The sequence below is a fragment of the Sminthopsis crassicaudata genome, chromosome 5, assembly GCF_048593235.1.
Source record: "Sminthopsis crassicaudata isolate SCR6 chromosome 5, ASM4859323v1, whole genome shotgun sequence".
Classification (NCBI taxonomy): domain Eukaryota; kingdom Metazoa; phylum Chordata; class Mammalia; order Dasyuromorphia; family Dasyuridae; genus Sminthopsis; species Sminthopsis crassicaudata.
The window spans coordinates 100,573,671-100,586,389 of NC_133621.1; the positions used below are offsets into that span (position 1 = coordinate 100,573,671).

Sequence of the window (12,719 nt, forward strand, 5' to 3'; positions counted from 1 at the left end):
AATCAATACTTGACAGTACTCTCCTCTATATATTAAGTGAAGTCAATCAAAGATAGCAAAACCTGTTCCCATCATAGAACTCTGGTCTTGTACCCCACCAAGTAACAACTTCAGGGATCTAAACAATCATTTAAAAACTGTTCCCACAGGATTAGAGAATATCCATATTGTCCTGCACTTGGGGGCTTCTCATGAATAACCACTCAGACCCTGAAAAAGATTATATTATAATCCCCCTCCCTTCCCACTTATTTTGTGTGTATGAAATATCTACCTTTTCTGCAACAGACGGAGATGATCTTCCCAGGAGAACTTTCAGTTTGCAAACTGTATTCTTCACTCTGAAAGAGATTAATTAAACCACTACTTGATTTCTAAAACTTCTCTCTAGGTCTGCTTTGTGTAGCTCCAATTATTCAGTTTGAATACAGTGAAAATTCTGTAAACAGAACTCTATAAGCCAATGTATGAAAAGAAGGAATGGTCCAGATGTATGTCTAGACTTGTAAATAGAGCTTAATTCTATATTCTTATCCTTATAGTCTCCCAGCAAATCGGCAATTGAGACTCCAAATTGTAGAATTTTGCATACTATGCAATAACATCAGTGTAGCAACATTTTGCACTGATGGGGCAGAAAACTGAAGAACAGAGAAAACAAGACAAGATATCATATATTGGGGGAGGGGGAGATGTGGCACTCTACTAAGTCAGAGGGAAGTATTCAATATTCAGATGGGACCAGTTTTGTCTCTCCAAAAATAACTAGAGTCAAAAACCTATGCTGGTGAACCATTATTTTTTTTTAGCATGTGACAAGGCTGAGATATTTTGAGACCCCAAAGAAATTACCAACAAAGAGGAAGAAGCAAAAAAATAAACAATAGGGGAAAAGGAGAAAAATAATATTGCCACAGATCTCAGGAAAAATAAAACTCAAGATCTTAATGGAAGATATTAACATAAGAAAATATAGCTTCCATATCTGGCAGACAAATTCAGGGATCTATGAATATTGCAAAACAAAGGAAAATGATGCAACATATGATGAGAAAGAGTTCCTGTAAATTTTGAGGAGAGTGTGGAACCACAACATACTTCCTAAGGGGTTAAAATAGAAATGAATATTGTGAAAGTAGGATCTATGGCCTGCTCAGCAGTAATAATAGGTAGAATAGGAAAATTTGAATCTGTGAGGATGTCTCATTAAATAAAAGGGAGAGCAATTGATTGGGAATGGCAAATACACAGAAATAGAAACCACAGTCTCAAAGAAGAGAAGCAATAAGTAATGTTATAAGAAACAAATATATTTTCTCTTCACAAGAGCAAGATTCATTCCTGAATAATATATGGGCTATGAGTATAAAGATTCCAGAAGAAATGCAAATAATAATTGTATAAGAAAAAATGTTCCAAATCATTAATAATTTAAAAATGCAAATTAGAAAAATTCTACATTTTCCTTCATGCCAAGGCAATTGGCAAAGAGAATAAAAGGCAAAGAGAATGTTGAAAGAGTTGTGGGAAAATAAGCACATTAACAGTTAGTAGAAATGTGAATTGACCAACTTTGTGGAAAATAATTTAAAACTATGTTAGGAAAATGATTAAAGTGCTCATACCTTTTAGCATGAAGATATTATCACTATCAGACTTTCACCCCCAAAAAGATTAAAGACAGAAAGTTTCCTTACATGTCAAAATAGTTGAGTGCTCATTGAGTAATAAAAAAATGTACGTTTGTTTTTTGTTTTTTCCTTTTTTTTGGGGGGGGGTGCGGAGATGCATTTGGAGTTAAGTGATTTGCTCAGGTTTACACAGCTAGGAAGTGTTAAGTGTTTGAGGTCAGATTTAAATTCAGGTCATCCTGACTCCAGGGCCAGTGCTCTATCCACCTAACTGCCTCAAAAATATGGTATGTTAATATAACAGAACATTATCATATAGACAGAATTCAGAGAAACTTGGGATGTATGAACTGTTACAGAATGTATGAATTGATACAGAAAAAAGGAAGCTTGAACTAACTGAACAATCTACAATGATAACATTAACATGAAAGATATCAGAATTCATCAAGCCAATGACTAATTCTGAATTCAGAGGACTCTTAAAATATTCCTCCTCAGAATAGTGAAATGGAATGAGATATCAATACTGTCACATAAAATCAATGTGTTACTTTGCTTTGCTTAAATGCACTTTATTTCAAAGGAGACTTCAATTGGTATGATATTGGCAAATAATAGCAATGTTTTTTGAAGCATCAATAAATGTTTTTAAGAAAACAATATGTTAGTGAAAAAGCTATAGAAATGCATATTGTTTTAAAGCATCCATTTGGACCAGAGTGGATTTATTCAGGAATTCAAAAATGAAAATTATTATAATAATTTTAATAAATCATAACAAAATAACATAACCCATGGTTTAGGGTCCACCAGAGACTTTGTACTCACAGGGACCAGGTCTAATTCATGACATAAAAAAATTTAAGAGTCCCTGACCTAGAGAGTCCTATCTCAGTCTTGGTGTGCCTATTGATGTGTGAGATCCACTTGCTCAGAAAATGATAAATATGTGTTCTAGAATGAGATTTTCTTGTCTAAAAGACTTAGTCATGTTTAAGCTTAAATTGCATTTTTCTCCTTCTGCACTATCACTTTAATAAAAATTAATAAAAAATTTAATTTAAAAATTACTTTTATTTTCAACTGAGTTTTCTTCCTATAGAAATCCCTTCTCCAATGGAAGTTGGCTTTTTATTTTCAACTAAGTTTGCATTTTGCTTTTCTTGTAAACATCCAAAACATGCACAAGTACTGCAGGAGAACATCTGTTTTGACAATAATTCACTTAAAAAAGACCTAGTAGGGAAAAGAGGGGGTTTAGAAGACCACTAATTTAACGTGAGCCAATAATGTAAAATACCTATAAGAAAAGCTAATACATCCAGCCTGCAATAGTAGAAGAATACATTTGAACTAAGGGAAGTCAAAGGCAAGTAAATGGATGATAAATGCCATATCTTCAGTGAAAGAGATGAGTATGGTTAGACTGTAAGAATGTATGGGGAGGGGGAACTATTGGAAAGGGCAAGGTAATTCAAAAATATTAATATCAAACCAAGTCTCTATTTGATTCTAGAGGCAATTAGGAAGCAATTGATTTTATTGAGAGGAGTTAATCAGAACTGTACTTTAAAATGGTCACCTTGAAGAGAACAATGGTGATGGCTGACATTTATATAGCATTGTGAAGTCTGCAAAATATTTTTTATTGAATTGCTTATTTAAGCTTTACAAAAACCTCTGAAGTACTCAAAGGTTTAAACCCTGAAGTTACTACTAGTAACCTTATCTCCATTTTACAGATGAAGAAATTGAGGTTTAGAGAGATTAAAGGATTTTCTCTTGGCAAAGAGTGGGAGTCAAACCTAAGTCTTTCTGATTCAATCTAATCTAATACTCTTTCCACTATAGCGCGTGTTTGTGTTCAGGATACAGAATAGAGACTGGACTTATAATTTCATTGGTACAAGGAACTACGGGATGAGAAAACTCATTTTACCATTATAGATCAGCACTTTCTCTCCAATTTACAGTTTTAGAATTATCTAAGCAAAGCTTCTTAAATTGTGGGTCACATAACTGAATGTGGAGGTTGCAAAATTATGAATTGTTATAAGTAAATGTTGATTTGTATATATTTTACATACCTATATAATAGAGTCATGTAAAAATTTCTCATGCAAAAAGGGATCACAGGTGGAAAAAATTTAAGAAGATCTGGTCTAAAGGAAACATCTTTAACACACCACAGAGAAGCCTGCAACATTCGCGTGTGCTAGAATCAGATTAAAATGGAATTGGAAAATATTTAGCAAAATTAAAAAAAATACACCATGACATATATAAAATTACATTTTAAAACTAAATTAGTCTAAAGCTCCCCAGAGATCCTGATACATAGATTAGTGACCCAATGCTCAAATGTCTATTTGCGTTGGACATCACTCACTGGTGCAGAATACAGAGTTTTAAGTTACTTATCCAGGATCCAAGATCAAAAATGACACTTGAAATCAGATCTTTCTGGCCCCTGGCCAGCTCTTTCTATCCATTATGCCATGCTGTTGATAAGAATGGAATGAAGCAATAGCTATTAGCATGTTTTCAGAAGCACGTAAACTGTTATGAAATGCAAATTAATCTTTTATTATTTATAATTCAGAACCGATATACTCATTATTGCAATACTGTTCCAATGATTTACAATTGGAATAGAAATATGATAGTTATAATGCAAGTAATTTAATGGTACATAGAAATGTCATCTTCCATATTGCCACTCAAATCAAAGAAGTCCCTAGTTCTAGAAAAAGCTTGGCTAATGTACAAGAGAACTGGTTTGACTTCTCTGTGGGTCATTTCCAACTCTCCTTACCATTTCTTTAAAGGGTCAGAGTAATTTTAGTCTAATCTCTTTGTATAGAATCACAATGATTTGGTTGTTAGTGGGGCCACTGGTGGAGGAGATGATGATGATGATGATGATGATGATGATGATGATGATGAGGATGATGTTAACAGCAGGGTCATTGTCACAAAGAGGAAAGAGACCAAGGTAAGGTATAAATTACTCTTACAAGTCCCAGAGGGGATTAGCAAGCAGGAGGCTAACATGACCCTGTCATCTTGGGATGTCACCTTGTTTTAAAACTCTCTTCTCTGGATGAGAACCAAGCTCTGAGCCCTGGAGTCCCCTATTCAGGTTCTAAGCTTCATTCTCCAATCATAACTCCTTCTCCAACTCAACCCACTGCTTCTATCAAACCCACTTTGCTGCTTTCCTTCCTCTCTCCCTCTGCAGCATCAGCCATAAGAGGATTCTGATATGGCTATGAAGTTCATCCTTTTCTTTGTTCTCTTTGCTGGTGAGAGATGTATATGTAATTCTACCTTTATGATTCCAGAAAAATGAGAGCAGACTGACATGTTGTTATAAACTGCCTCCTCCTTCCTTCTTTTCCCAGGTACATTTTCCTCTAATGACAAAGCTGAACAGAAAGACGATCCTGCCCCTTACTTGGTATATTTCAAGTCCCCTATCAACCCCTGTGTGGGAGTCCTTATTCATCAACAGTGGGTGTTGGCAGCTTCTCACTGCTATTTATCGTAAGTGATGTGTACTCTGATTCTTAATAATGAGGTAGCTCATAAAATTGTGCGTCCCCTTTGATGCAGCAATACGGCTACTAGGGATTTGTCCCAGAGAGATCAAAAAAGGCAGGCAGAAAACCTGTTTGTACACCATATTTATAGCATAGGACCTCTTTGCTCACAATATTTTGTAACAATATTTGTAATTAAGAATTGGAAGGTGAAGGATGTCCATCATTAGGGGAATGGCTGAATAAGTTGTGGTATATGATTGTAATGGAATACTATTGTACAATAAGAAATGGCAAACAGGATGATTTCAGAAAAACCTGGAAAGACATAAATGAACTGATGCAAAGTGAAATAAGCAGAATCAGAATAGTATTGTACACAATAACAGCAACATTGCATGATGAACTGTGAACAACTTGGCTATTCTCAGCAATACATGATCTATGGCAATCCCAAAGTTCTCATGATAAAAATGCTATCTTCCTCCAAAAAAAGAACTGGCGATGTCTTAATATAGACTGAGACATACTGTTTTTCTCTTTCTTTCTTTTATTCCTTCTTTCTTTACCTTTCTTTTTTTTTATTCGTCTCCTTGCACAAAATGATTGATATGGGAATGTATTTCACATGTTTGCATATGTATTACCTATATTGGATTATTTTAAGAGAAAATAAAATAAAATTTGGAAGTCAAAAGTTTAAAAAAATAAATGTTAATTGTCTTTACATGTATTAGAAGAGAAATAATTTTTAAAAGAGAACAACCATGTTTTTGCCAATATTTCATAGCGGGTTACATGTAATTTGCTAAAAAGTTATGGAGAATACAAGATTCTGAGAGTGATTATCATTTGTTGACTATTTTAAAATATCTTATTTGATGAAGCAAAGCACCATCTTAAAGGCACCTAGATGATATAATAAGATAAAGCATTAGATATTGTTTCAGGAAGACCTGAGTTCATATCCAGCCTCAGTCTTGCTGGATATGTTTGATCCCAGAAGCTTGATAGTTATGTCACTCTAGGCAAGTCATTCAACTTCTGTTTGCCTCAGTTTTTTATGCCTGTAAAATCAGGATAATATAAAAGCACTTACCTCCAAAAATCAAAGTGAGGGTTAAATGAGATACTATTTTAAAGGGCTTTGAAAACCTCATCGCATTATATAAATGTTAATTAACAATAATCCCTTTGGTTTCTATTTCCATGGCTGGACAAAACGCTGCCTCAGTGACCAACCTACTTTTAGAAGTTTATAGATATAATAGATATCTTGAAGTTACCATTTCTGCTCTCAGTGAAGGAATCAATTAGGTTAATTATTTTCCCTCATACAACTCCCAAAGGATTTCCTTTGAGTACACATGTGTATATACACATACTTACACACACACCTTGGTAGATTGAGAGAAATGGAATTAACAAAATTTTAAAATATGTTGATGAACCAATAGAATGACCTTTTGATTTTTTCAGATACTTTAATTTTTATTTTGATATTTTATCTTAAATATGAAAAATCAAAATTCTTACATTAATCTTCAAAAGAAAAACATGTAGAACAATTTAAAAATATTTACAACCTTTTGTTTCCTTAGTTTGCTTCTTTGTACCAAGTTGTCAACAGGATAGACTTTTTTTTGAGAAATTACACATTGTTAGCTCAACCCTGGTATCCTAGTCCATACAGTTGGCCCCCAAGATTACTGCTTTGGTTGTCTCTGGTGCGCAGGGTTCTTAAGTGTTAAGAATATGGCACTTACCCAGTTGAGAAACGTCACTGTGGTTTACAAAAGGGGAAGAAAACATGGTTCTTTTAGAGTCAACATAACCTTCTGATTCTTGCTCCCATCACTCTCACTTATTACCCCTCTCCCAATTCCTTGCAGAAATCTCATATTGGTGCTGGGGAATTTCAAGATTGGGATGAGGGACAGAACCGAACAGATTTTTAGCCCAACAGAAGTTATTCACTATTGGAATGAAAGTGATAAATATCAAGAGCATGACATCATGCTGCTCAAGCTACCCAAGCCTGTAATCCTCAACCACAAGGTCCAGCCCATAGCCTTGCCCACTCAAAACTTCCCCACAGGTACCAAGTGCACAGTCTCTGGCTTGGACTGGAGCATGGACAATATTGGTGAGTGCTCAGCATATTTTAGCACAATATAGAGAAATACAGACTTAACCTTCAAAGGAAAGTCACCAAAAGGGCCAGTCCCCCCTAGAGCCAACACTGCCCTACCACAAAGAGATTTCACATGGCTCCCTTGCTCTCCTGAATTCTTTCAATAGGCTACCACTATAGCAGGATGGGCTCAGCCTGAGCAACAGGACCTATAGGTGTCTATAGGTGCTTATTCATCCAGGAATGTATCTTTATATATTTCTTGCAGACAGTCTCAGAATAGAGAAGGCCTTAGTGCCCTATTCAGAACATTTGCAGCAGCTGCTACCTCCTTATTCCCATAGATCTACTTAGCCTTAGGCCTTTCTGATCATGAAAATTAGAGTATAAATTTATATCTTCTACACAGAAAAAAGAACATTTAAAATAATCATGGCAAATTAAAGGAAAGGAAAATTGGTCTGGACAGTAGCAGCAAAATTGAAGATAAGCTCTTTTTCCTTTTTCCTTCCAGGCAAGCACCCAGATCTACGGCAGAACATAGAAGCACCTCTGATTTCTGAAAAGGAATGCAAGCAAACTAAACAAGGAAGAATTATCAAGCATGGAATATGTGTCAAGTTTTTAAAAACACTCACCAGACTCTTTGTGGTAATTTTCTCTTTTCCTCTCAACTTAAATTTTACTTTTTTCTGCCACATAAGTAGGAAGGAAGGAAGGAAGGAAGGAAGGAAGGAAGGAAGGAAGGAAGGAAGGAAGGAAGGAAGGAAGGAAGGAAGGAAGGAAGGAAGGAAGGAAGGAAGGAAGGAAGGAAGGAAGGAAGGAAGGAAGGAAGGAAGGAGAGAGAGAGAGAAGGAAGGAGGGAGAAAAGGCAGGAGAGAGAGGGAGAAAGAGAAGGGAGGGAGAGAAAAAAGGGAGAGAAGAAAGGAGAGAGAGAGAAAAGGAGGGAGAGAAGAAAGGAGAGAGAGGGGGAAAGAGAAGGGAGGGAGAGAAAAAAGGGAGAGAAGAAAGGAGAGAGAGAGAAAAGGAGGGAGAGAAGAAAGGAGAGAGAGGGGGAAAGAAAGAGGGAGGGGAAGAAGGGAGGAAGAGAGGAAGAAAGGGAGGAAAGAAATATTTATTAAGTATATAATATGTTTCCAGGCACTGTGCTATACAATTTAAACATTTTGTTTCAATCAACCTGGAAGATGACATTATTATTAACACCATTTTGTAATTGAAAAAACTGTGGCAAACAGAAGTATCTTGCTCAGAGTGATAAAATTAGTAAATAACTGAAGCTGCATTTTAATTCAGGTCTTCCTAATTCTAATCCAGCACTCTTATTTATTTAGCTCCTTTATTAACCAATTTCCACAACTTTCAGATTTGTGAGAATGTAGCCCTGGAAGGTCTAAAGTTTAAAACTACACACCCTCTGTGTGAAGAAAAAATTTGCTAAACAAATTAGCTGTGTGAAAACCAATTTCCAAGGAAAATTTTAACTTGTTTAGGAAAGCAGCAATTGTATACTAAGCAACACTCATGTGTAGATCATTTGTTAATATACTTCTTACAAGCTATCCTTGTCCATTAAAATGAACCTCATAAAAAGAATCTTAGGTAAAAGAAAAAAAACTTTTTATCTATTTCTTTTCATATCAGCATGTGTATAGCATAAAATAATAAACAATATTTACCACATAATTCAGACTTTTTACTAACTGAGCTAAGACTGTCTTCTCTCTCATCTAGTCTAAATTAATAAGGTCAGATTGCATTTCAGTAAGTCTTCTCTTCTGAGACTATGAAATGATATCTGGCACAAATAGGAAATCACGTTGCCGCTAACACATTAAAGAAATTGTTTTCTCACAACACATTACCTATGTGATCTTCTAGCAATCTGAGCCTTCATTTCCTTATCTAAAAGTGAAGAAGGTGAACACTAAATGATCTAAATTCCCTTCCAATTCTAAATCCAAGAACCTAATGAGCTGAGGATGTTTTAGCCTAGAAAAGGGAAGACTTAAATGGCTGGGCAAATGACAATTGTCTTACAGTATTTGAATAGCCAGCATGTGGAAGAGAGATGAGAATAGTCCCACATGCCCCCTTAAAAGCACAATTAGGAACAATGAGTGGTAGTAGCAGAGAGGCAAATTTAGGCTTAATATAAGAAAATATTCCCTAAAGTTAAAGCTGTCACCCTTTTGGAAAGGACTGCCTCAGGAAGTAGGTTGTAAATGAGAGATCTTCAAGAAAATGGCAAGAGGATTGTCTGTTTGGAATTGTCTATGAACTTACTGGAAACATTGTAGGAATGCGTTGTTAGTCTGTAATGGGTCTGAAAAGGTAGCTTATTAGTTTTCTTCCAATTTTAAGCAATTAGACTTCCCAGGATGCTTTCTTTCATGCGAATATCTTGAAAACAAATCTGAACTAAACTGTGAGCTCAAATTCCAATTTCATTTAGACCTGTAACAATAATAGCAGCAACAACGGCAACAGCAAAAATAACAATTATTGCATTTGTATTGTTCTTTCTTTACTTGTATACAAAGCTGTTTTGCAAACATTATCTCCTTCTATCCTTACCTGGGAGGTAGGTTCTATTATTATCAATCTCATTCTACATCCTAATATTGTCATCCTCATTCTCAGGAAATTTAAGCAGACAATGGTTTAAGTGACTTGCCCAAGATGATAGATCTAGTAAGTACGGAGGATGAATTTCGAACTCAGGTTCAAGCATCAAGTTCAGCATTCTATCTTCTGTGACCCCATCCAATTGCCTATCATCCCCAAATTTGCATCATGGTATTGAGCTATGAACTTCTGTAAATAATTCAATCACAATCTTACTTTGCCCCAGATTTTAAGTACAAAGAACAATGGAATCCCTACAGGTAACCACAACAAAAGGTGATGTATCATAGGCTTTCTTGAGTCCATGATCCTTCCACACATGTCTGCATTCATTTTCATTAAGACCCCTAGATCTTCCCTTAAATGAAGAGGTAAGAACCAGATGACTCACAGACCATAGAGAATGCCCTTGAAATCATTTGCTACAGCAACCACAGGCGCTGATGAGTTGAAAGTTAGGTCCAACTATCTTCCACTGCTTGAGTTCTGTAAGTCCGTAATTTTGTACAGGCACAAACGATGCTATAAATATCCACATGGCCAAAGAAAAAGGTTCCCCATCCCCTGGTATGGAGGGTTAAGGAAGAAAGAAATTAGAGGCGATCAAAAGTTCAACATGGTATGAAAAAGCACTTCAATCCTCCCTTATTAAACACATTCGGTGCCCTTAAATCTTCTGTTGATGTGGTCAGTGGGTCAATCTGCTGAGACACCCACACGGAAGGGCAGTTATGTAAATGGTGGCTATCTTTGCCACAAGCCCAACTGGCACTTTATTCTTCCCTTCTTTATTCAATCATACAACTACCAACCTAGTTAAGGCTCTCCTCATCCCTCATGGGTCTCAATAATTGATAATCTCTGCCTTGAGTCTCTCCCTGTTCCCTGTATTCAGCTGCCAAAGTGATTTCCCTCATAAACTACAGCTCTGACATGTTATTCCCCCACTCAATAAATTCTAGTTGCCCTTTTCACAACCTGGTCCCAACCAACCTTTCCCTTATTCTACATTCCTCTCCTCCATTTACACTATTGCCTGATCCTGTCAAACCTTCCTTCTGACCTTTCTTCCCAAAGCCTTCAGTCTCCGTTTTCCCTACTCTCTGCACTGGTTACCCCTCATGCCTCTTTCATTTCTTAGAAGCTTTAATTTCCTTCAAGGCTCAGCTCCTGATACCGATAGCTGTATTTAGTGCTTCCTTCTCCCCTCCTCCATTATATATTTTGTGTTTTTTTGTCTATACCAATAAAACTTTCCTATCTAGACTGTAGGCTCATCAAGGGTAGGGACTGTTTTCACTTTTTTCTTGGGATTCTTACATCATAGCACATACTGCTGGGTACACAGATGCTTTTGATGATTTTTATTGATTGATTTGGTGACTCTTTGTAATTATGGACAAGTCACCCAACAACTCTTTAAGATTAAACCAATGAGTCATCAGGGGGCAAGAACTTCCATGTCAGGAATTCACTAAATTAATAGAATCTAACATTCAGAGATACATGTGTGGTTATATATGTATAATACTTATATATGTATAATATATATATATATATATATATATAAAATGAGAAAAACACATATGTATGTAAGTCTATGTGTATACCTATATAAATTTATGTTATATGTAAACACATGTGATCATATGGTATTGCTTTGGTAAATATATATGGATACTATGGATGCATCTATTTACATGCTATTATATATATCATATGAATCTATTTCTATCTTTGATAATTTGGGAAGAGGTAGAATGTGGGTTCTGGGATCCCCTAAGAAGGATAGGGGAGATCCATATTTTGTTGTTATTACTTATGGCTACATTCTATCGCCCGAGTACAATGGAGAATGAATAGTGGTAACTAATGCTGGTTTAACTATGATACCCTCACATGACAGGAACAATGTAGTATCAATTCTCGGACCTCTTGCTGCCATATTATAGAATTGTAGAATATTTCAATATGAACAAGGCACTTCAAAACATTATCTCACACAATCATAAATTGGGCCAATGTGGAAAACAAGGCCTAGAATGGCAAAATATAACAAATCAAAAATTCTATTAATGGTAGTTCCCATAACTATTAGTCTAGTATTCCAGCTATGACACCCTATACTTATGTTGGAGGTTGAAGTGGTAGAGGGAAGTTGGTTGTTTTTCGTGTTCAATCTGGATAACTTTCAATCTGAGAATTGACTGTCACAATCTCTCTATTTTTTCTCTCTTTAGGAGCTTGCCGTTGCTACTGTCATATGCCAAGACACAATTCAAGGGATAGAAGTAGGGCATTTTCTAGGAGAGAATATTGGTGTCTACACCAATATTTACCACTATGTCCCTTGGATACAGAACATCATGTCTACAAGATAAATTTTGTCTCTCTGTTCGCCACCCCAAAGACAGGATAGTATTAAAAAAAAAAAAAAAAAAAAGATCCAAAGGCTCAGCCCTCATCCTTCCAATGTTCTTGGCATTAATGTATTGGTTACAGTATACTGCATCTAATTTTTTCATCACATTTTCAAAAGAATGTAGCCAGATAGGAGAAGACCCAGAGGGAAAGAAAAAACTAAGGAGGTATGTGCAGTCATCATTAAATTTTCTGGGAGCCTTTACACTTCAGAAATTACCAATTACCTACAAATCAAATCTGATTTATTTTTTTATTTCTAGATTTGATAGTGTTCATGTAAATTAAACTGAAAAGTATATGCAAATATGATTTTCCCTCAAACCTCATTATCCACCCTGTATTACTATATAAACACGA

At 35.7% G+C, this 12,719-nt stretch overlaps 1 protein-coding gene across 2 annotated transcripts; it reads left to right on the forward strand.

Annotated features, from left to right (window-relative positions):
• The first annotated feature begins 4,649 nt into the window (after nt 1-4,649).
• Nucleotides 4,650-12,444, forward strand: LOC141542971 (putative inactive serine protease 37). 2 transcript variants are annotated; one of them, XM_074267716.1, is made up of 6 exons: nt 4,659-4,776; nt 4,876-4,939; nt 5,039-5,180; nt 7,069-7,322; nt 7,825-7,961; nt 12,179-12,444. In XM_074267716.1, exons 2-6 carry the CDS (start codon nt 4,900-4,902, stop codon nt 12,317-12,319), a joined length of 714 nt encoding a protein of 237 aa, XP_074123817.1. In that variant the 5' UTR covers nt 4,659-4,776; nt 4,876-4,899; the 3' UTR covers nt 12,320-12,444. The 2 variants fall into 2 exon arrangements, with proteins under 2 accessions (XP_074123818.1, XP_074123817.1); XM_074267717.1 differs by having other exon boundaries at nt 4,650-4,939; nt 7,825-8,004; nt 12,140-12,444.
• The last annotated feature ends 275 nt before the right edge of the window (nt 12,445-12,719 follow it).